Source organism: Oncorhynchus mykiss, chromosome 30 (genome assembly GCF_057628025.1).
Source record: "Oncorhynchus mykiss isolate SJ-2025 chromosome 30, ASM5762802v1, whole genome shotgun sequence".
In the NCBI taxonomy this organism is placed as follows: Eukaryota; Metazoa; Chordata; class Actinopteri; order Salmoniformes; family Salmonidae; genus Oncorhynchus; species Oncorhynchus mykiss.
Window position 1 is genome coordinate 39,355,192 of NC_143051.1, and position 15,078 is coordinate 39,370,269.

Sequence of the window (15,078 nt, forward strand, 5' to 3'; positions counted from 1 at the left end):
TTTGGTTTTTCGGGTGTTTACTTTGAGTGTTTTGTGTGAATAAGGGTTTTGTATGTGGAAGAATGTTTGACACATAGATGCACTGGTTATCTGGTAGATGACTGAAACTGTTTAAGCCATTTCAGATCACAACTTGCAGACTTGTTTACGTGTTGCTGTGCGTTTTGTTGCCAACCTTACTTTGCTACCTGACAACTTTACGGTTTTTACTTTTTTACTTAATTACCGTTTATTTTTGTTTTTTCCCCTCACAACTTTTTTTCATTCAACTTTTTCACTCCGGACGCTTTATCTGGACGTGGTTTGTCAGGACCTCCAACAGCCGAAGCTAAGTAGTAACATAAACATGATGCCTTCTAATTGTAGTCGCTGTACTCATAATATAGAGGAGAACGATCGCCTTACGGCGAGGATAGCTGTGCTGCAAGCTCAGCTTCAGATGCAATCGTTAGGCAAGGGTATTGTGTCTTTCTTTACTTGTGATCTGACTGCATGAAAAATCTGTCGATGTGCCCTTGAGCAAGGCGCTTAACCCTAATTGCTCCTGTAAATTGCTCTGGATAAGAGCATTTGCTAAATTACTAAAATGTAAATGATCCTATATTACATTTGCATGAGCAGAAGGGTGGTCCTGAAGTGGATGACCTGATGATGATGCTGGACCAGGATGCTGACGACTCCGTGGACTTCAAGGAGTACATTACCCTGATTGGATCCCTTGCCTACGCATGCAACTGTGCCCTGGTGAGGAGTATGTGATTGGATGTAAAGACCTGCCTGCTTCCATCTGCTTTGTACGGTGAATTACATTAATGTACATTTCATGCTACATTAATAAATGTCTGTTTATTTTTTAATTTGGTTGTTCGGGTGTTTATTTTGTGAGTTTTTTGTGTGAACAAGGGTTTTGTGAATAGGTTTTGTAGGATCTTAATTTGATCAACCTGTTGCTGGAGAACTTTCCTGGAATGCAGTGTGTATATTCAGTCAAAATCAGATATACAGGTTTCACATTTTCAGCAAAACATGCACATTATTCTTTGACATTGAGTAACTAACTAGCCAACAAGTTTGTCGAGTAGGCTAGACAGGGTGCTTGTTGAAAAGGTACTCTTATTTGTGCAAGCAGGTTGGGAAGGACTGACAGCCAGGGGATTGAGTACATACCTCCCTCGGAAATTAAAGAATAAATATCTAAATCAGACAAAAAAAATCCTGCACCCCTTTCGAAAAATCTTTCCACCGTCTGTGACTGTAGCCTACAGCACATTTTTTATATTAGCGGGTTAGCCAAACGAAACGTCTCATGAAAATAATTGAAAATAGATTCTCATGCCACATGTTCTTATGTTTTCCTGTACATTTAGATACATTTGAGAAAAGCAGTAATGTATATTTGGCAGCTCCGCATATCAACACTGCGTGGTTAAATAGCAAATAGCAATCTACCTCTACAACCACCATGTAAAGCGATCCTAATGGAGGGGTGCAACAGTTTTATTGTGCGACATTGAAACTTTTGGATGGTTGGGTCCATTTCTTCAATAGAAGTCATGTTGCTATGCCCTCTAGTGAAATATATTCAATGACAGATTACTGTACTATAAGTGAAAGATTTAAAATAGAGTTTTAAATGTGGTTGTGGAACTGCAGCGATGATGGGGAAGCTGATGAAATGGCATAGTTCTCTATATCTCTCCCATTTCATTCCTTTCTTTTTCTCTGTCTTGCTTCTCTGCCCTAACCCATTCTGCCAGTCACATTCTGTTAAAGGTCCCCAAAGCACACACATCCATGGGTCTTTCCTCTTTTCAGTTCGCTGCAGCTAGTGACTGGAACAAGCTGCAACAAACACTCAAACTGGACAGTTTCATCTCAATCTCTTCATTCAAAGAGGGTCACTCTTACTGACAGTTGAGGCTGCTTTGTGTGATGTATTGTTGTCTCTACCTTCTTGCCCTTTGTGCTGTTGTCTGTACCCAATAATGTTTGTATCATGTTTTGTGTTGCTACCATGCTGTGTTGTCATGTGTTGCTGCCTTGCTATGTTGTTGTCTTAGGTCTCTCTTTATGTAGTGTTGGGTTGTCTCTCTTGTCGTGATGTGTGTTTTGTCCTATATTTATATTTCATTTAAAAAATAAAAATGATCCCAGCCCCCATCCCTGCAGGATGTCTTTTACCTTTTGGTAGGCCATCATTGTAAATAAGAATTTGTTCTTAAATGACTTGCCTAGTTAAAAAAATACAAATTACCCTCACCCCTCTCTTTCCCCTAACCAGACTCTCCCTCCCTCTTGATCTCTGGTGTGTGTGTGTGTATGTGTGTGTGTGTGTGTGTATAAATGTGTTTGAAATAATTTGGTGGCCAAAAAGACATGGGCATACAGGGAGGGTCACCTAGCGACAACACCCAGCTTCTTTAAAAAAAACACCCGGTCTACACCCTTTTCCCTCTCAATCTGCTCCAGGCATGAGTGACAGTTGCGGTTGCTTAGGCCCCAAGCTGCTAGGGGGATGCACCCCCCCCCCCCCCCCCGAAAGATTTGTATTTGTTTGAAATTTGGTTCTGCATCAGCAATGTTTCTCTTGTTATGTCAGTCACTGACAGCCACTCAATTAGCCATGTCAGCTAACACTTTTTAGATTGGTACACCAGTCTAGCCAGCTATCTAAATTTGTAGTAGGCCAAATCATGGCCGAATACCAACAAGGCACGTGCCCAGGGGCCTGACCTCCAGGGGGCAAAATGAGTGGAATTGCATGTAGTTTGTCACAAAGTCTCGCTTTGGGCCTCCAAATGGCCCTGCTCCTAACTCTTTCCCACTCTTAATTTCTCTATGTGTCATCAGTGTATGACTCCCATATGACATTCAATGGCTCTTTGAGCCTCATTGTGCTCTTCTACCCATGGCTTAACCTTAGATAGAGATCATTTGTGCTGCTTATCATGCATGAGGGTTCTCTATTTGTATAACTCCGATGATATTAAACTAAATGTCACAACCAAACAAGTTCAACTTGAATATCTACAAGGTCAGAGAGAGAGAGACAAACAGCCAAACCAAACTGTCCATACCCAAGATAAATATTTGATACACTAAAACCTGAAGGCACTGTGTTGCCGAAACGCTGGTTATTAGGTTTAGCCAATTGTTGGGAACATACAACTTTCTTTTTATACTACAAAAACCTTCTGCAACTGTCATGATTTCCCTGGTGTTTTGTGCCTTGCAGAAACATTTAATTTGCTGTGAATGGCATTTATAAAATATATTTTGCAACTCACTTTTTGTAAGCAGCTAAAGTTGTGGGAAAGTGGCTTTGTGTAGTGAGCCTAGCGTTCAAATGGAGAATGTCATGAGAAGATGTCAGAAATGCTTCTCACAGGAGGAACCTCACCATTGGCACAATGCCAACAATACATGTGTTGATATTAAAAGGTGTCCCAAATGTAAGATCCATACCATCTTCCTTCTTCTCCTTATCATCATCATCAAATGATCATCATCAAATGAAAAGTGAAATTGGTATCCCATAAAAACATCTGTCAAATTGAAGCATCCACCTGCGAGGATGTCAAGGAGGTATTGACAGTGCGCAACTTCAAATAGGCCTATGGTACATCAAGGGAACCGTAGCCTACTGTTCAGATCCGTTAAATGGAAACTGAAATCTGGAAACTGACTGTTGGTCCAAAACCTCACACATAGCCTTAATATTAATCATTTCTAGCAGTAAAATTAGACGTGTTAGACAATTTGCTGATCAAAAAGACATGGGCATATAAGGAGGGTCACCTAGCGACAACACCCAGCTTCCTAATAAAAAAAACATTTTCTGCCTACACCCTTTTCCATCTCAATCTGCTCCAGGCATGAGTGACAGTTGCGGTTGCTTAGGCCCCAAGCTGCAAGGGGGATGCAACCCCCCCCACCCGAAAGATTTGTATTTGTTTGAAATTTGGTTCTGCATCAGCAATGTTTCTCTTGTTATGTCAGTCACTGACAGCCACTCAATTAGCCATGTCAGCTAACACTTTTTAGATTGGTACACCAGTCTAGCCAGCTATCTAAATTTGTAGTAGGCCAAATCATGGCCGAATACCAACAAGGCACGTGCCCAGGGGCCTGACCTCCAGGGGGCAAAATGAGTGGAATTGCATGTAGTTTGTCACAAAGTCTCGCTTTGGGCCTCCAAATGGCCCTGCTCCTAACTCTTTCCCACTCTTAATTTCTCTATGCATCATCAGTGTATGACTCACATATGACATTCAATGGCTCTTTGAGCCTCATTGTGCTCTTCTACCCATGGCTTAACCTTAGATAGAGATCATTTGTGCTGCTTAACATGCATGAGGGTTCTCTATTTGTATAACTCCGATGATATTAAACTAAATGTCACAACCAAACAAGTTCAACTTGAATTTCTACAAAGTCAGAGAGAGAGATAACCAGCCAAACCAAACTGCCCATACCCAAGATAAATATTTGATACACTAAAACCTGAAGGCACTGTGTTGCCGAAACGCTGGTTATTAGGTTTAGCCAATTGTTGGGAACATACAACTTTCTTTCTTTTTATACTACAAAAACCTTCTGCAACTGTCATGATTTCCCTGGTGTTTTGTGCCTTGCAGAAACATTTAATTTGCTGTGAATGGCATTTATCAAATATCTTTTGCAACTCATGAATGTGTTGTAAATGAATGTCATGAGAAGATGTCAGAAATGTTTCTCACAAGAGGAGAAATGCCAACAATACATGTGTTGATATTAAAGGTATCCCACATGTAAGATCCATACCATCTTCCTTCTTCTCCTTATCATCATCATCAAATGATCATCATCAAATGAAAAGTGAAATTGGTATCCCATAAAAACATCTGTCAAATTGAAGCATCCACCTGCGAGGATGTCAAGGAGGTATTCACAGTGCACAAAACCATTTTGTGATTTTATTTGTCCATGGGAAAAAGTGCAACTACATGAATCCAGCCAAGGGCGTACAATTGAATTGAGTCCACAGTGTGTATTTGAAATATTAAAGTTCACAGAAGTTACAAAATGATTACACACTACTTATTAGAAGCAATAAAACTGTAGGTTTCATTTTGATAGGGGTGAGTAATTATGAGGGTTTTTAAATCTCATGGTTTATCATCAGTCACATTAGTCCTTCAGTTCTTCAGATGACTTAGCCAAGTCATATTTATACTGTTGTATAATCAAAACAACAGTATAAACTCATACTCTCTTAGTCACTGGGCTAAAAGTTTAGCATTTCACTGTTAGTCTACACCTGTTGTTTACGAAGCATGTGACAAATAACATTTGATTTGACTTAAAAAATGCCTGTTTTAAATGAAGGTTAGAGAGGCTGTGCTTTTAATGACACCACTATAACAAACCATAAACAGGATTAACTCAAATATAACCTGATCTGGATTGCAAGTATTTACTGCAAGACAAAGAGAGCATGGACACACCCTGCCATTCAATGAAATGCCACGGACAGTGTAATAGAAAACAGACTTTCAATGAACTTAGATAACTTAAACCATTTACCATTCACTCTATATGCAGTTGTTGTTGCATGATACATGCATGATATATGAAGGCATACTGTTCACAAAAACGTAAGAGAGGACAAGGAATGTTTTGTATTCATTTGAGTTGCATGTTCTGCAACTTTAGTGTATAGACTACAACTATTAATCACACAAACGCTATTAAGGCTAAGGATGATGCTATTAATATGGACAATACTTTTTTTAGACAGCGAATTCTACAGAGAATTTTTATATTTGCTAAAGCAGCTACCATGAAAGGTCAGGTCACACAGGGACATGCAGGAAGGGTGTAGCGTAGAGAGAGATGAGGGAGAGGAGAGAGAGGAGGGAACAGGGAAGGGCAGAGAGAAGGATGGAATCAAGGGGTGTGTCACAGGCCAGGTGCTGTTCTATATAAGCTCCTTCCCTTTCCACCCCCTCTGCACCTGACAGATTCTCCTATTCTACACACAGGTAAGACCGACAGGAAACTGAATACATTCTTAGACTGAACCTTAAAAGATAATACAGTAACTGTTATCAATTTAACATGTCTATTCTTCATTTTGTAAGTGCTTACTTACATATTCCTCTTCATTCCTGCAAAGAACATAAGGCCTTCCACATGTAAGCTACTTGCCTAGTACTTATAATAGTTTCTACCCCCAGGATCACCATCACCCTCAGACACCATGGCACAGCCCACATCTCTGGAAGCCTCCCTGGGAGCCATCATCATGACATTCCACAAGCACGCTGGTAGTGGAGATGCAAAGACCCTCAACAAAAAAGAGCTAACCAACCTCATCAAGGCAGAGCTGCCCAACATCGCTGGGGTGAGTCATTGCAACACCTCGGGCCAGTTTCCCGAACACAAATTAAGCCTATCGTCCTGGACTAAAAATCACTTTCAATGAAGAGTTTCTTTACTTGTGATCCTACTACATGAAAAATCTGTCAATGTGCCCTTGAGCAAGGCACTTAACCCTAATTGCTCCTGTAAGTTGCTCTGGATAAGAGCATTTGCTAAATGACTAAAATGTAAATGATCCTATATTACATTTGCATGAGCAGAAGGGTGGTCCTGAAGTGGATGACCTGATGACGATGCTGGACCAGGATGCTGACGGCTCCGTGGACTTTAAGGAGTACATTACCCTGATTGGATCCCTTGCCTACGCATGCAACTGTGCCCTGTTGAGGAGTGTGTGATTGGATGTTAAGACCTGCCTGCTTCCATCTGCTTTGTACATTACATTCTACATGAATAAATGGTAGTTTAATTTTAATTTGGTTTTTCGGGTGTTTACTTTGAGTGTTTTGTGTGAATAAGGGTTTTGTATGTGGAAGAATGTTTGACACATAGATGCACTGGTTATCTGGTAGATGACTGAAACTGTTTAAGCCATTTCAGATCACAACTTGCAGACTTGTTTACGTGTTGCTGTGCGTTTTGTTGCCAACCTTACTTTGCTACCTGACAACTTTACGGTTTTTACTTTTTTACTTAATTACCGTTTATTTTTGTTTTTTCCCCTCACAACTTTTTTTCATTCAACTTTTTCACTCCGGACGCTTTATCTGGACGTGGTTTGTCAGGACCTCCAACAGCCGAAGCTAAGTAGTAACATAAACATGATGCCTTCTAATTGTAGTCGCTGTACTCATAATATAGAGGAGAACGATCGCCTTACGGCGAGGATAGCTGTGCTGCAAGCTCAGCTTCAGATGCAATCGTTAGGCAAGGGTATTGTGTCTTTCTTTACTTGTGATCTGACTGCATGAAAAATCTGTCGATGTGCCCTTGAGCAAGGCGCTTAACCCTAATTGCTCCTGTAAATTGCTCTGGATAAGAGCATTTGCTAAATTACTAAAATGTAAATGATCCTATATTACATTTGCATGAGCAGAAGGGTGGTCCTGAAGTGGATGACCTGATGATGATGCTGGACCAGGATGCTGACGACTCCGTGGACTTCAAGGAGTACATTACCCTGATTGGATCCCTTGCCTACGCATGCAACTGTGCCCTGGTGAGGAGTATGTGATTGGATGTAAAGACCTGCCTGCTTCCATCTGCTTTGTACGGTGAATTACATTAATGTACATTTCATGCTACATTAATAAATGTCTGTTTATTTTTTAATTTGGTTGTTCGGGTGTTTATTTTGTGAGTTTTTTGTGTGAACAAGGGTTTTGTGAATAGGTTTTGTAGGATCTTAATTTGATCAACCTGTTGCTGGAGAACTTTCCTGGAATGCAGTGTGTATATTCAGTCAAAATCAGATATACAGGTTTCACATTTTCAGCAAAACATGCACATTATTCTTTGACATTGAGTAACTAACTAGCCAACAAGTTTGTCGAGTAGGCTAGACAGGGTGCTTGTTGAAAAGGTACTCTTATTTGTGCAAGCAGGTTGGGAAGGACTGACAGCCAGGGGATTGAGTACATACCTCCCTCGGAAATTAAAGAATAAATATCTAAATCAGACAAAAAAAATCCTGCACCCCTTTCGAAAAATCTTTCCACCGTCTGTGACTGTAGCCTACAGCACATTTTTTATATTAGCGGGTTAGCCAAACGAAACGTCTCATGAAAATAATTGAAAATAGATTCTCATGCCACATGTTCTTATGTTTTCCTGTACATTTAGATACATTTGAGAAAAGCAGTAATGTATATTTGGCAGCTCCGCATATCAACACTGCGTGGTTAAATAGCAAATAGCAATCTACCTCTACAACCACCATGTAAAGCGATCCTAATGGAGGGGTGCAACAGTTTTATTGTGCGACATTGAAACTTTTGGATGGTTGGGTCCATTTCTTCAATAGAAGTCATGTTGCTATGCCCTCTAGTGAAATATATTCAATGACAGATTACTGTACTATAAGTGAAAGATTTAAAATAGAGTTTTAAATGTGGTTGTGGAACTGCAGCGATGATGGGGAAGCTGATGAAATGGCATAGTTCTCTATATCTCTCCCATTTCATTCCTTTCTTTTTCTCTGTCTTGCTTCTCTGCCCTAACCCATTCTGCCAGTCACATTCTGTTAAAGGTCCCCAAAGCACACACATCCATGGGTCTTTCCTCTTTTCAGTTCGCTGCAGCTAGTGACTGGAACAAGCTGCAACAAACACTCAAACTGGACAGTTTCATCTCAATCTCTTCATTCAAAGAGGGTCACTCTTACTGACAGTTGAGGCTGCTTTGTGTGATGTATTGTTGTCTCTACCTTCTTGCCCTTTGTGCTGTTGTCTGTACCCAATAATGTTTGTATCATGTTTTGTGTTGCTACCATGCTGTGTTGTCATGTGTTGCTGCCTTGCTATGTTGTTGTCTTAGGTCTCTCTTTATGTAGTGTTGGGTTGTCTCTCTTGTCGTGATGTGTGTTTTGTCCTATATTTATATTTCATTTAAAAAATAAAAATGATCCCAGCCCCCATCCCTGCAGGATGTCTTTTACCTTTTGGTAGGCCATCATTGTAAATAAGAATTTGTTCTTAAATGACTTGCCTAGTTAAAAAAATACAAATTACCCTCACCCCTCTCTTTCCCCTAACCAGACTCTCCCTCCCTCTTGATCTCTGGTGTGTGTGTGTGTATGTGTGTGTGTGTGTGTGTATAAATGTGTTTGAAATAATTTGGTGGCCAAAAAGACATGGGCATACAGGGAGGGTCACCTAGCGACAACACCCAGCTTCTTTAAAAAAAACACCCGGTCTACACCCTTTTCCCTCTCAATCTGCTCCAGGCATGAGTGACAGTTGCGGTTGCTTAGGCCCCAAGCTGCTAGGGGGATGCACCCCCCCCCCCCCCCCCCGAAAGATTTGTATTTGTTTGAAATTTGGTTCTGCATCAGCAATGTTTCTCTTGTTATGTCAGTCACTGACAGCCACTCAATTAGCCATGTCAGCTAACACTTTTTAGATTGGTACACCAGTCTAGCCAGCTATCTAAATTTGTAGTAGGCCAAATCATGGCCGAATACCAACAAGGCACGTGCCCAGGGGCCTGACCTCCAGGGGGCAAAATGAGTGGAATTGCATGTAGTTTGTCACAAAGTCTCGCTTTGGGCCTCCAAATGGCCCTGCTCCTAACTCTTTCCCACTCTTAATTTCTCTATGTGTCATCAGTGTATGACTCCCATATGACATTCAATGGCTCTTTGAGCCTCATTGTGCTCTTCTACCCATGGCTTAACCTTAGATAGAGATCATTTGTGCTGCTTATCATGCATGAGGGTTCTCTATTTGTATAACTCCGATGATATTAAACTAAATGTCACAACCAAACAAGTTCAACTTGAATATCTACAAGGTCAGAGAGAGAGAGACAAACAGCCAAACCAAACTGTCCATACCCAAGATAAATATTTGATACACTAAAACCTGAAGGCACTGTGTTGCCGAAACGCTGGTTATTAGGTTTAGCCAATTGTTGGGAACATACAACTTTCTTTTTATACTACAAAAACCTTCTGCAACTGTCATGATTTCCCTGGTGTTTTGTGCCTTGCAGAAACATTTAATTTGCTGTGAATGGCATTTATAAAATATATTTTGCAACTCACTTTTTGTAAGCAGCTAAAGTTGTGGGAAAGTGGCTTTGTGTAGTGAGCCTAGCGTTCAAATGGAGAATGTCATGAGAAGATGTCAGAAATGCTTCTCACAGGAGGAACCTCACCATTGGCACAATGCCAACAATACATGTGTTGATATTAAAAGGTGTCCCAAATGTAAGATCCATACCATCTTCCTTCTTCTCCTTATCATCATCATCAAATGATCATCATCAAATGAAAAGTGAAATTGGTATCCCATAAAAACATCTGTCAAATTGAAGCATCCACCTGCGAGGATGTCAAGGAGGTATTGACAGTGCGCAACTTCAAATAGGCCTATGGTACATCAAGGGAACCGTAGCCTACTGTTCAGATCCGTTAAATGGAAACTGAAATCTGGAAACTGACTGTTGGTCCAAAACCTCACACATAGCCTTAATATTAATCATTTCTAGCAGTAAAATTAGACGTGTTAGACAATTTGCTGATCAAAAAGACATGGGCATATAAGGAGGGTCACCTAGCGACAACACCCAGCTTCCTAATAAAAAAAACATTTTCTGCCTACACCCTTTTCCATCTCAATCTGCTCCAGGCATGAGTGACAGTTGCGGTTGCTTAGGCCCCAAGCTGCAAGGGGGATGCAACCCCCCCCCACCCGAAAGATTTGTATTTGTTTGAAATTTGGTTCTGCATCAGCAATGTTTCTCTTGTTATGTCAGTCACTGACAGCCACTCAATTAGCCATGTCAGCTAACACTTTTTAGATTGGTACACCAGTCTAGCCAGCTATCTAAATTTGTAGTAGGCCAAATCATGGCCGAATACCAACAAGGCACGTGCCCAGGGGCCTGACCTCCAGGGGGCAAAATGAGTGGAATTGCATGTAGTTTGTCACAAAGTCTCGCTTTGGGCCTCCAAATGGCCCTGCTCCTAACTCTTTCCCACTCTTAATTTCTCTATGCATCATCAGTGTATGACTCACATATGACATTCAATGGCTCTTTGAGCCTCATTGTGCTCTTCTACCCATGGCTTAACCTTAGATAGAGATCATTTGTGCTGCTTAACATGCATGAGGGTTCTCTATTTGTATAACTCCGATGATATTAAACTAAATGTCACAACCAAACAAGTTCAACTTGAATTTCTACAAAGTCAGAGAGAGAGATAACCAGCCAAACCAAACTGCCCATACCCAAGATAAATATTTGATACACTAAAACCTGAAGGCACTGTGTTGCCGAAACGCTGGTTATTAGGTTTAGCCAATTGTTGGGAACATACAACTTTCTTTCTTTTTATACTACAAAAACCTTCTGCAACTGTCATGATTTCCCTGGTGTTTTGTGCCTTGCAGAAACATTTAATTTGCTGTGAATGGCATTTATCAAATATCTTTTGCAACTCATGAATGTGTTGTAAATGAATGTCATGAGAAGATGTCAGAAATGTTTCTCACAAGAGGAGAAATGCCAACAATACATGTGTTGATATTAAAGGTATCCCACATGTAAGATCCATACCATCTTCCTTCTTCTCCTTATCATCATCATCAAATGATCATCATCAAATGAAAAGTGAAATTGGTATCCCATAAAAACATCTGTCAAATTGAAGCATCCACCTGCGAGGATGTCAAGGAGGTATTCACAGTGCACAAAACCATTTTGTGATTTTATTTGTCCATGGGAAAAAGTGCAACTACATGAATCCAGCCAAGGGCGTACAATTGAATTGAGTCCACAGTGTGTATTTGAAATATTAAAGTTCACAGAAGTTACAAAATGATTACACACTACTTATTAGAAGCAATAAAACTGTAGGTTTCATTTTGATAGGGGTGAGTAATTATGAGGGTTTTTAAATCTCATGGTTTATCATCAGTCACATTAGTCCTTCAGTTCTTCAGATGACTTAGCCAAGTCATATTTATACTGTTGTATAATCAAAACAACAGTATAAACTCATACTCTCTTAGTCACTGGGCTAAAAGTTTAGCATTTCACTGTTAGTCTACACCTGTTGTTTACGAAGCATGTGACAAATAACATTTGATTTGACTTAAAAAATGCCTGTTTTAAATGAAGGTTAGAGAGGCTGTGCTTTTAATGACACCACTATAACAAACCATAAACAGGATTAACTCAAATATAACCTGATCTGGATTGCAAGTATTTACTGCAAGACAAAGAGAGCATGGACACACCCTGCCATTCAATGAAATGCCACGGACAGTGTAATAGAAAACAGACTTTCAATGAACTTAGATAACTTAAACCATTTACCATTCACTCTATATGCAGTTGTTGTTGCATGATACATGCATGATATATGAAGGCATACTGTTCACAAAAACGTAAGAGAGGACAAGGAATGTTTTGTATTCATTTGAGTTGCATGTTCTGCAACTTTAGTGTATAGACTACAACTATTAATCACACAAACGCTATTAAGGCTAAGGATGATGCTATTAATATGGACAATACTTTTTTTAGACAGCGAATTCTACAGAGAATTTTTATATTTGCTAAAGCAGCTACCATGAAAGGTCAGGTCACACAGGGACATGCAGGAAGGGTGTAGCGTAGAGAGAGATGAGGGAGAGGAGAGAGAGGAGGGAACAGGGAAGGGCAGAGAGAAGGATGGAATCAAGGGGTGTGTCACAGGCCAGGTGCTGTTCTATATAAGCTCCTTCCCTTTCCACCCCCTCTGCACCTGACAGATTCTCCTATTCTACACACAGGTAAGACCGACAGGAAACTGAATACATTCTTAGACTGAACCTTAAAAGATAATACAGTAACTGTTATCAATTTAACATGTCTATTCTTCATTTTGTAAGTGCTTACTTACATATTCCTCTTCATTCCTGCAAAGAACATAAGGCCTTCCACATGTAAGCTACTTGCCTAGTACTTATAATAGTTTCTACCCCCAGGATCACCATCACCCTCAGACACCATGGCACAGCCCACATCTCTGGAAGCCTCCCTGGGAGCCATCATCATGACATTCCACAAGCACGCTGGTAGTGGAGATGCAAAGACCCTCAACAAAAAAGAGCTAACCAACCTCATCAAGGCAGAGCTGCCCAACATCGCTGGGGTGAGTCATTGCAACACCTCGGGCCAGTTTCCCGAACACAAATTAAGCCTATCGTCCTGGACTAAAAATCACTTTCAATGAAGAGTTTCTTTACTTGTGATCCTACTACATGAAAAATCTGTCGATGTGCCCTTGAGCAAGGCGCTTAACCCTAATTGCTCCTGTAAATTGCTCTGGATAAGAGCATTTGCTAAATTACTAAAATGTAAATGATCCTATATTACATTTGCATGAGCAGAAGGGTGGTCCTGAAGTGGATGACCTGATGATGATGCTGGACCAGGATGCTGACGACTCCGTGGACTTCAAGGAGTACATTACCCTGATTGGATCCCTTGCCTACGCATGCAACTGTGCCCTGGTGAGGAGTATGTGATTGGATGTAAAGACCTGCCTGCTTCCATCTGCTTTGTACGGTGAATTACATTAATGTACATTTCATGCTACATTAATAAATGTCTGTTTATTTTTTAATTTGGTTGTTCGGGTGTTTATTTTGTGAGTTTTTTGTGTGAACAAGGGTTTTGTGAATAGGTTTTGTAGGATCTTAATTTGATCAACCTGTTGCTGGAGAACTTTCCTGGAATGCAGTGTGTATATTCAGTCAAAATCAGATATACAGGTTTCACATTTTCAGCAAAACATGCACATTATTCTTTGACATTGAGTAACTAACTAGCCAACAAGTTTGTCGAGTAGGCTAGACAGGGTGCTTGTTGAAAAGGTACTCTTATTTGTGCAAGCAGGTTGGGAAGGACTGACAGCCAGGGGATTGAGTACATACCTCCCTCGGAAATTAAAGAATAAATATCTAAATCAGACAAAAAAAATCCTGCACCCCTTTCGAAAAATCTTTCCACCGTCTGTGACTGTAGCCTACAGCACATTTTTTATATTAGCGGGTTAGCCAAACGAAACGTCTCATGAAAATAATTGAAAATAGATTCTCATGCCACATGTTCTTATGTTTTCCTGTACATTTAGATACATTTGAGAAAAGCAGTAATGTATATTTGGCAGCTCCGCATATCAACACTGCGTGGTTAAATAGCAAATAGCAATCTACCTCTACAACCACCATGTAAAGCGATCCTAATGGAGGGGTGCAACAGTTTTATTGTGCGACATTGAAACTTTTGGATGGTTGGGTCCATTTCTTCAATAGAAGTCATGTTGCTATGCCCTCTAGTGAAATATATTCAATGACAGATTACTGTACTATAAGTGAAAGATTTAAAATAGAGTTTTAAATGTGGTTGTGGAACTGCAGCGATGATGGGGAAGCTGATGAAATGGCATAGTTCTCTATATCTCTCCCATTTCATTCCTTTCTTTTTCTCTGTCTTGCTTCTCTGCCCTAACCCATTCTGCCAGTCACATTCTGTTAAAGGTCCCCAAAGCACACACATCCATGGGTCTTTCCTCTTTTCAGTTCGCTGCAGCTAGTGACTGGAACAAGCTGCAACAAACACTCAAACTGGACAGTTTCATCTCAATCTCTTCATTCAAAGAGGGTCACTCTTACTGACAGTTGAGGCTGCTTTGTGTGATGTATTGTTGTCTCTACCTTCTTGCCCTTTGTGCTGTTGTCTGTACCCAATAATGTTTGTATCATGTTTTGTGTTGCTACCATGCTGTGTTGTCATGTGTTGCTGCCTTGCTATGTTGTTGTCTTAGGTCTCTCTTTATGTAGTGTTGGGTTGTCTCTCTTGTCGTGATGTGTGTTTTGTCCTATATTTATATTTCATTTAAAAAATAAAAATGATCCCAGCCCCCATCCCTGCAGGATGTCTTTTACCTTTTGGTAGGCCATCATTGTAAATAAGAATTTGTTCTTAAATGACTTGCCTAGT

The 15,078-nt window shown here is 40.3% G+C and overlaps 2 protein-coding genes across 2 annotated transcripts; both read left to right on the forward strand.

Moving 5' to 3' along the window:
* Window positions 1–5,969: 5,969 nt before the first annotated feature.
* Window positions 5,970–6,838, forward strand: LOC149970302 (protein S100-A1-like). The gene is made up of 3 exons (XM_090228012.1): window positions 5,970–6,023; window positions 6,219–6,385; window positions 6,624–6,838. Exons 2-3 carry the CDS (start codon window positions 6,242–6,244, stop codon window positions 6,759–6,761), a joined length of 282 nt encoding a protein of 93 aa, XP_090084138.1. The 5' UTR covers window positions 5,970–6,023; window positions 6,219–6,241; the 3' UTR covers window positions 6,762–6,838.
* A 6,000-nt stretch (window positions 6,839–12,838) lies between these two features.
* On the forward strand, window positions 12,839–13,696 carry LOC149970303 (protein S100-A1-like). Its single transcript, XM_090228333.1, has 3 exons — window positions 12,839–12,863; window positions 13,059–13,225; window positions 13,464–13,696. Exons 2-3 carry the CDS (start codon window positions 13,082–13,084, stop codon window positions 13,599–13,601), a joined length of 282 nt encoding a protein of 93 aa, XP_090084459.1. The 5' UTR covers window positions 12,839–12,863; window positions 13,059–13,081; the 3' UTR covers window positions 13,602–13,696.
* Window positions 13,697–15,078: the final 1,382 nt, after the last annotated feature.

Excerpts from the sequence above, each read along its gene's own strand:
- LOC149970302 (XM_090228012.1), top strand. The coding sequence starts at position 6,242 with ATGGCACAGCCCACATCTCTGGAAGCCTCCCTGGGAGCCATCATCATG. Across the intron at positions 6,386-6,623 it reads AGCTGCCCAACATCGCTGGG|AAGGGTGGTCCTGAAGTGGA; the intron begins GTGAGTCATTGC and ends TTGCATGAGCAG.
- LOC149970303 (XM_090228333.1), top strand. The coding sequence starts at position 13,082 with ATGGCACAGCCCACATCTCTGGAAGCCTCCCTGGGAGCCATCATCATG. Across the intron at positions 13,226-13,463 it reads AGCTGCCCAACATCGCTGGG|AAGGGTGGTCCTGAAGTGGA; the intron begins GTGAGTCATTGC and ends TTGCATGAGCAG.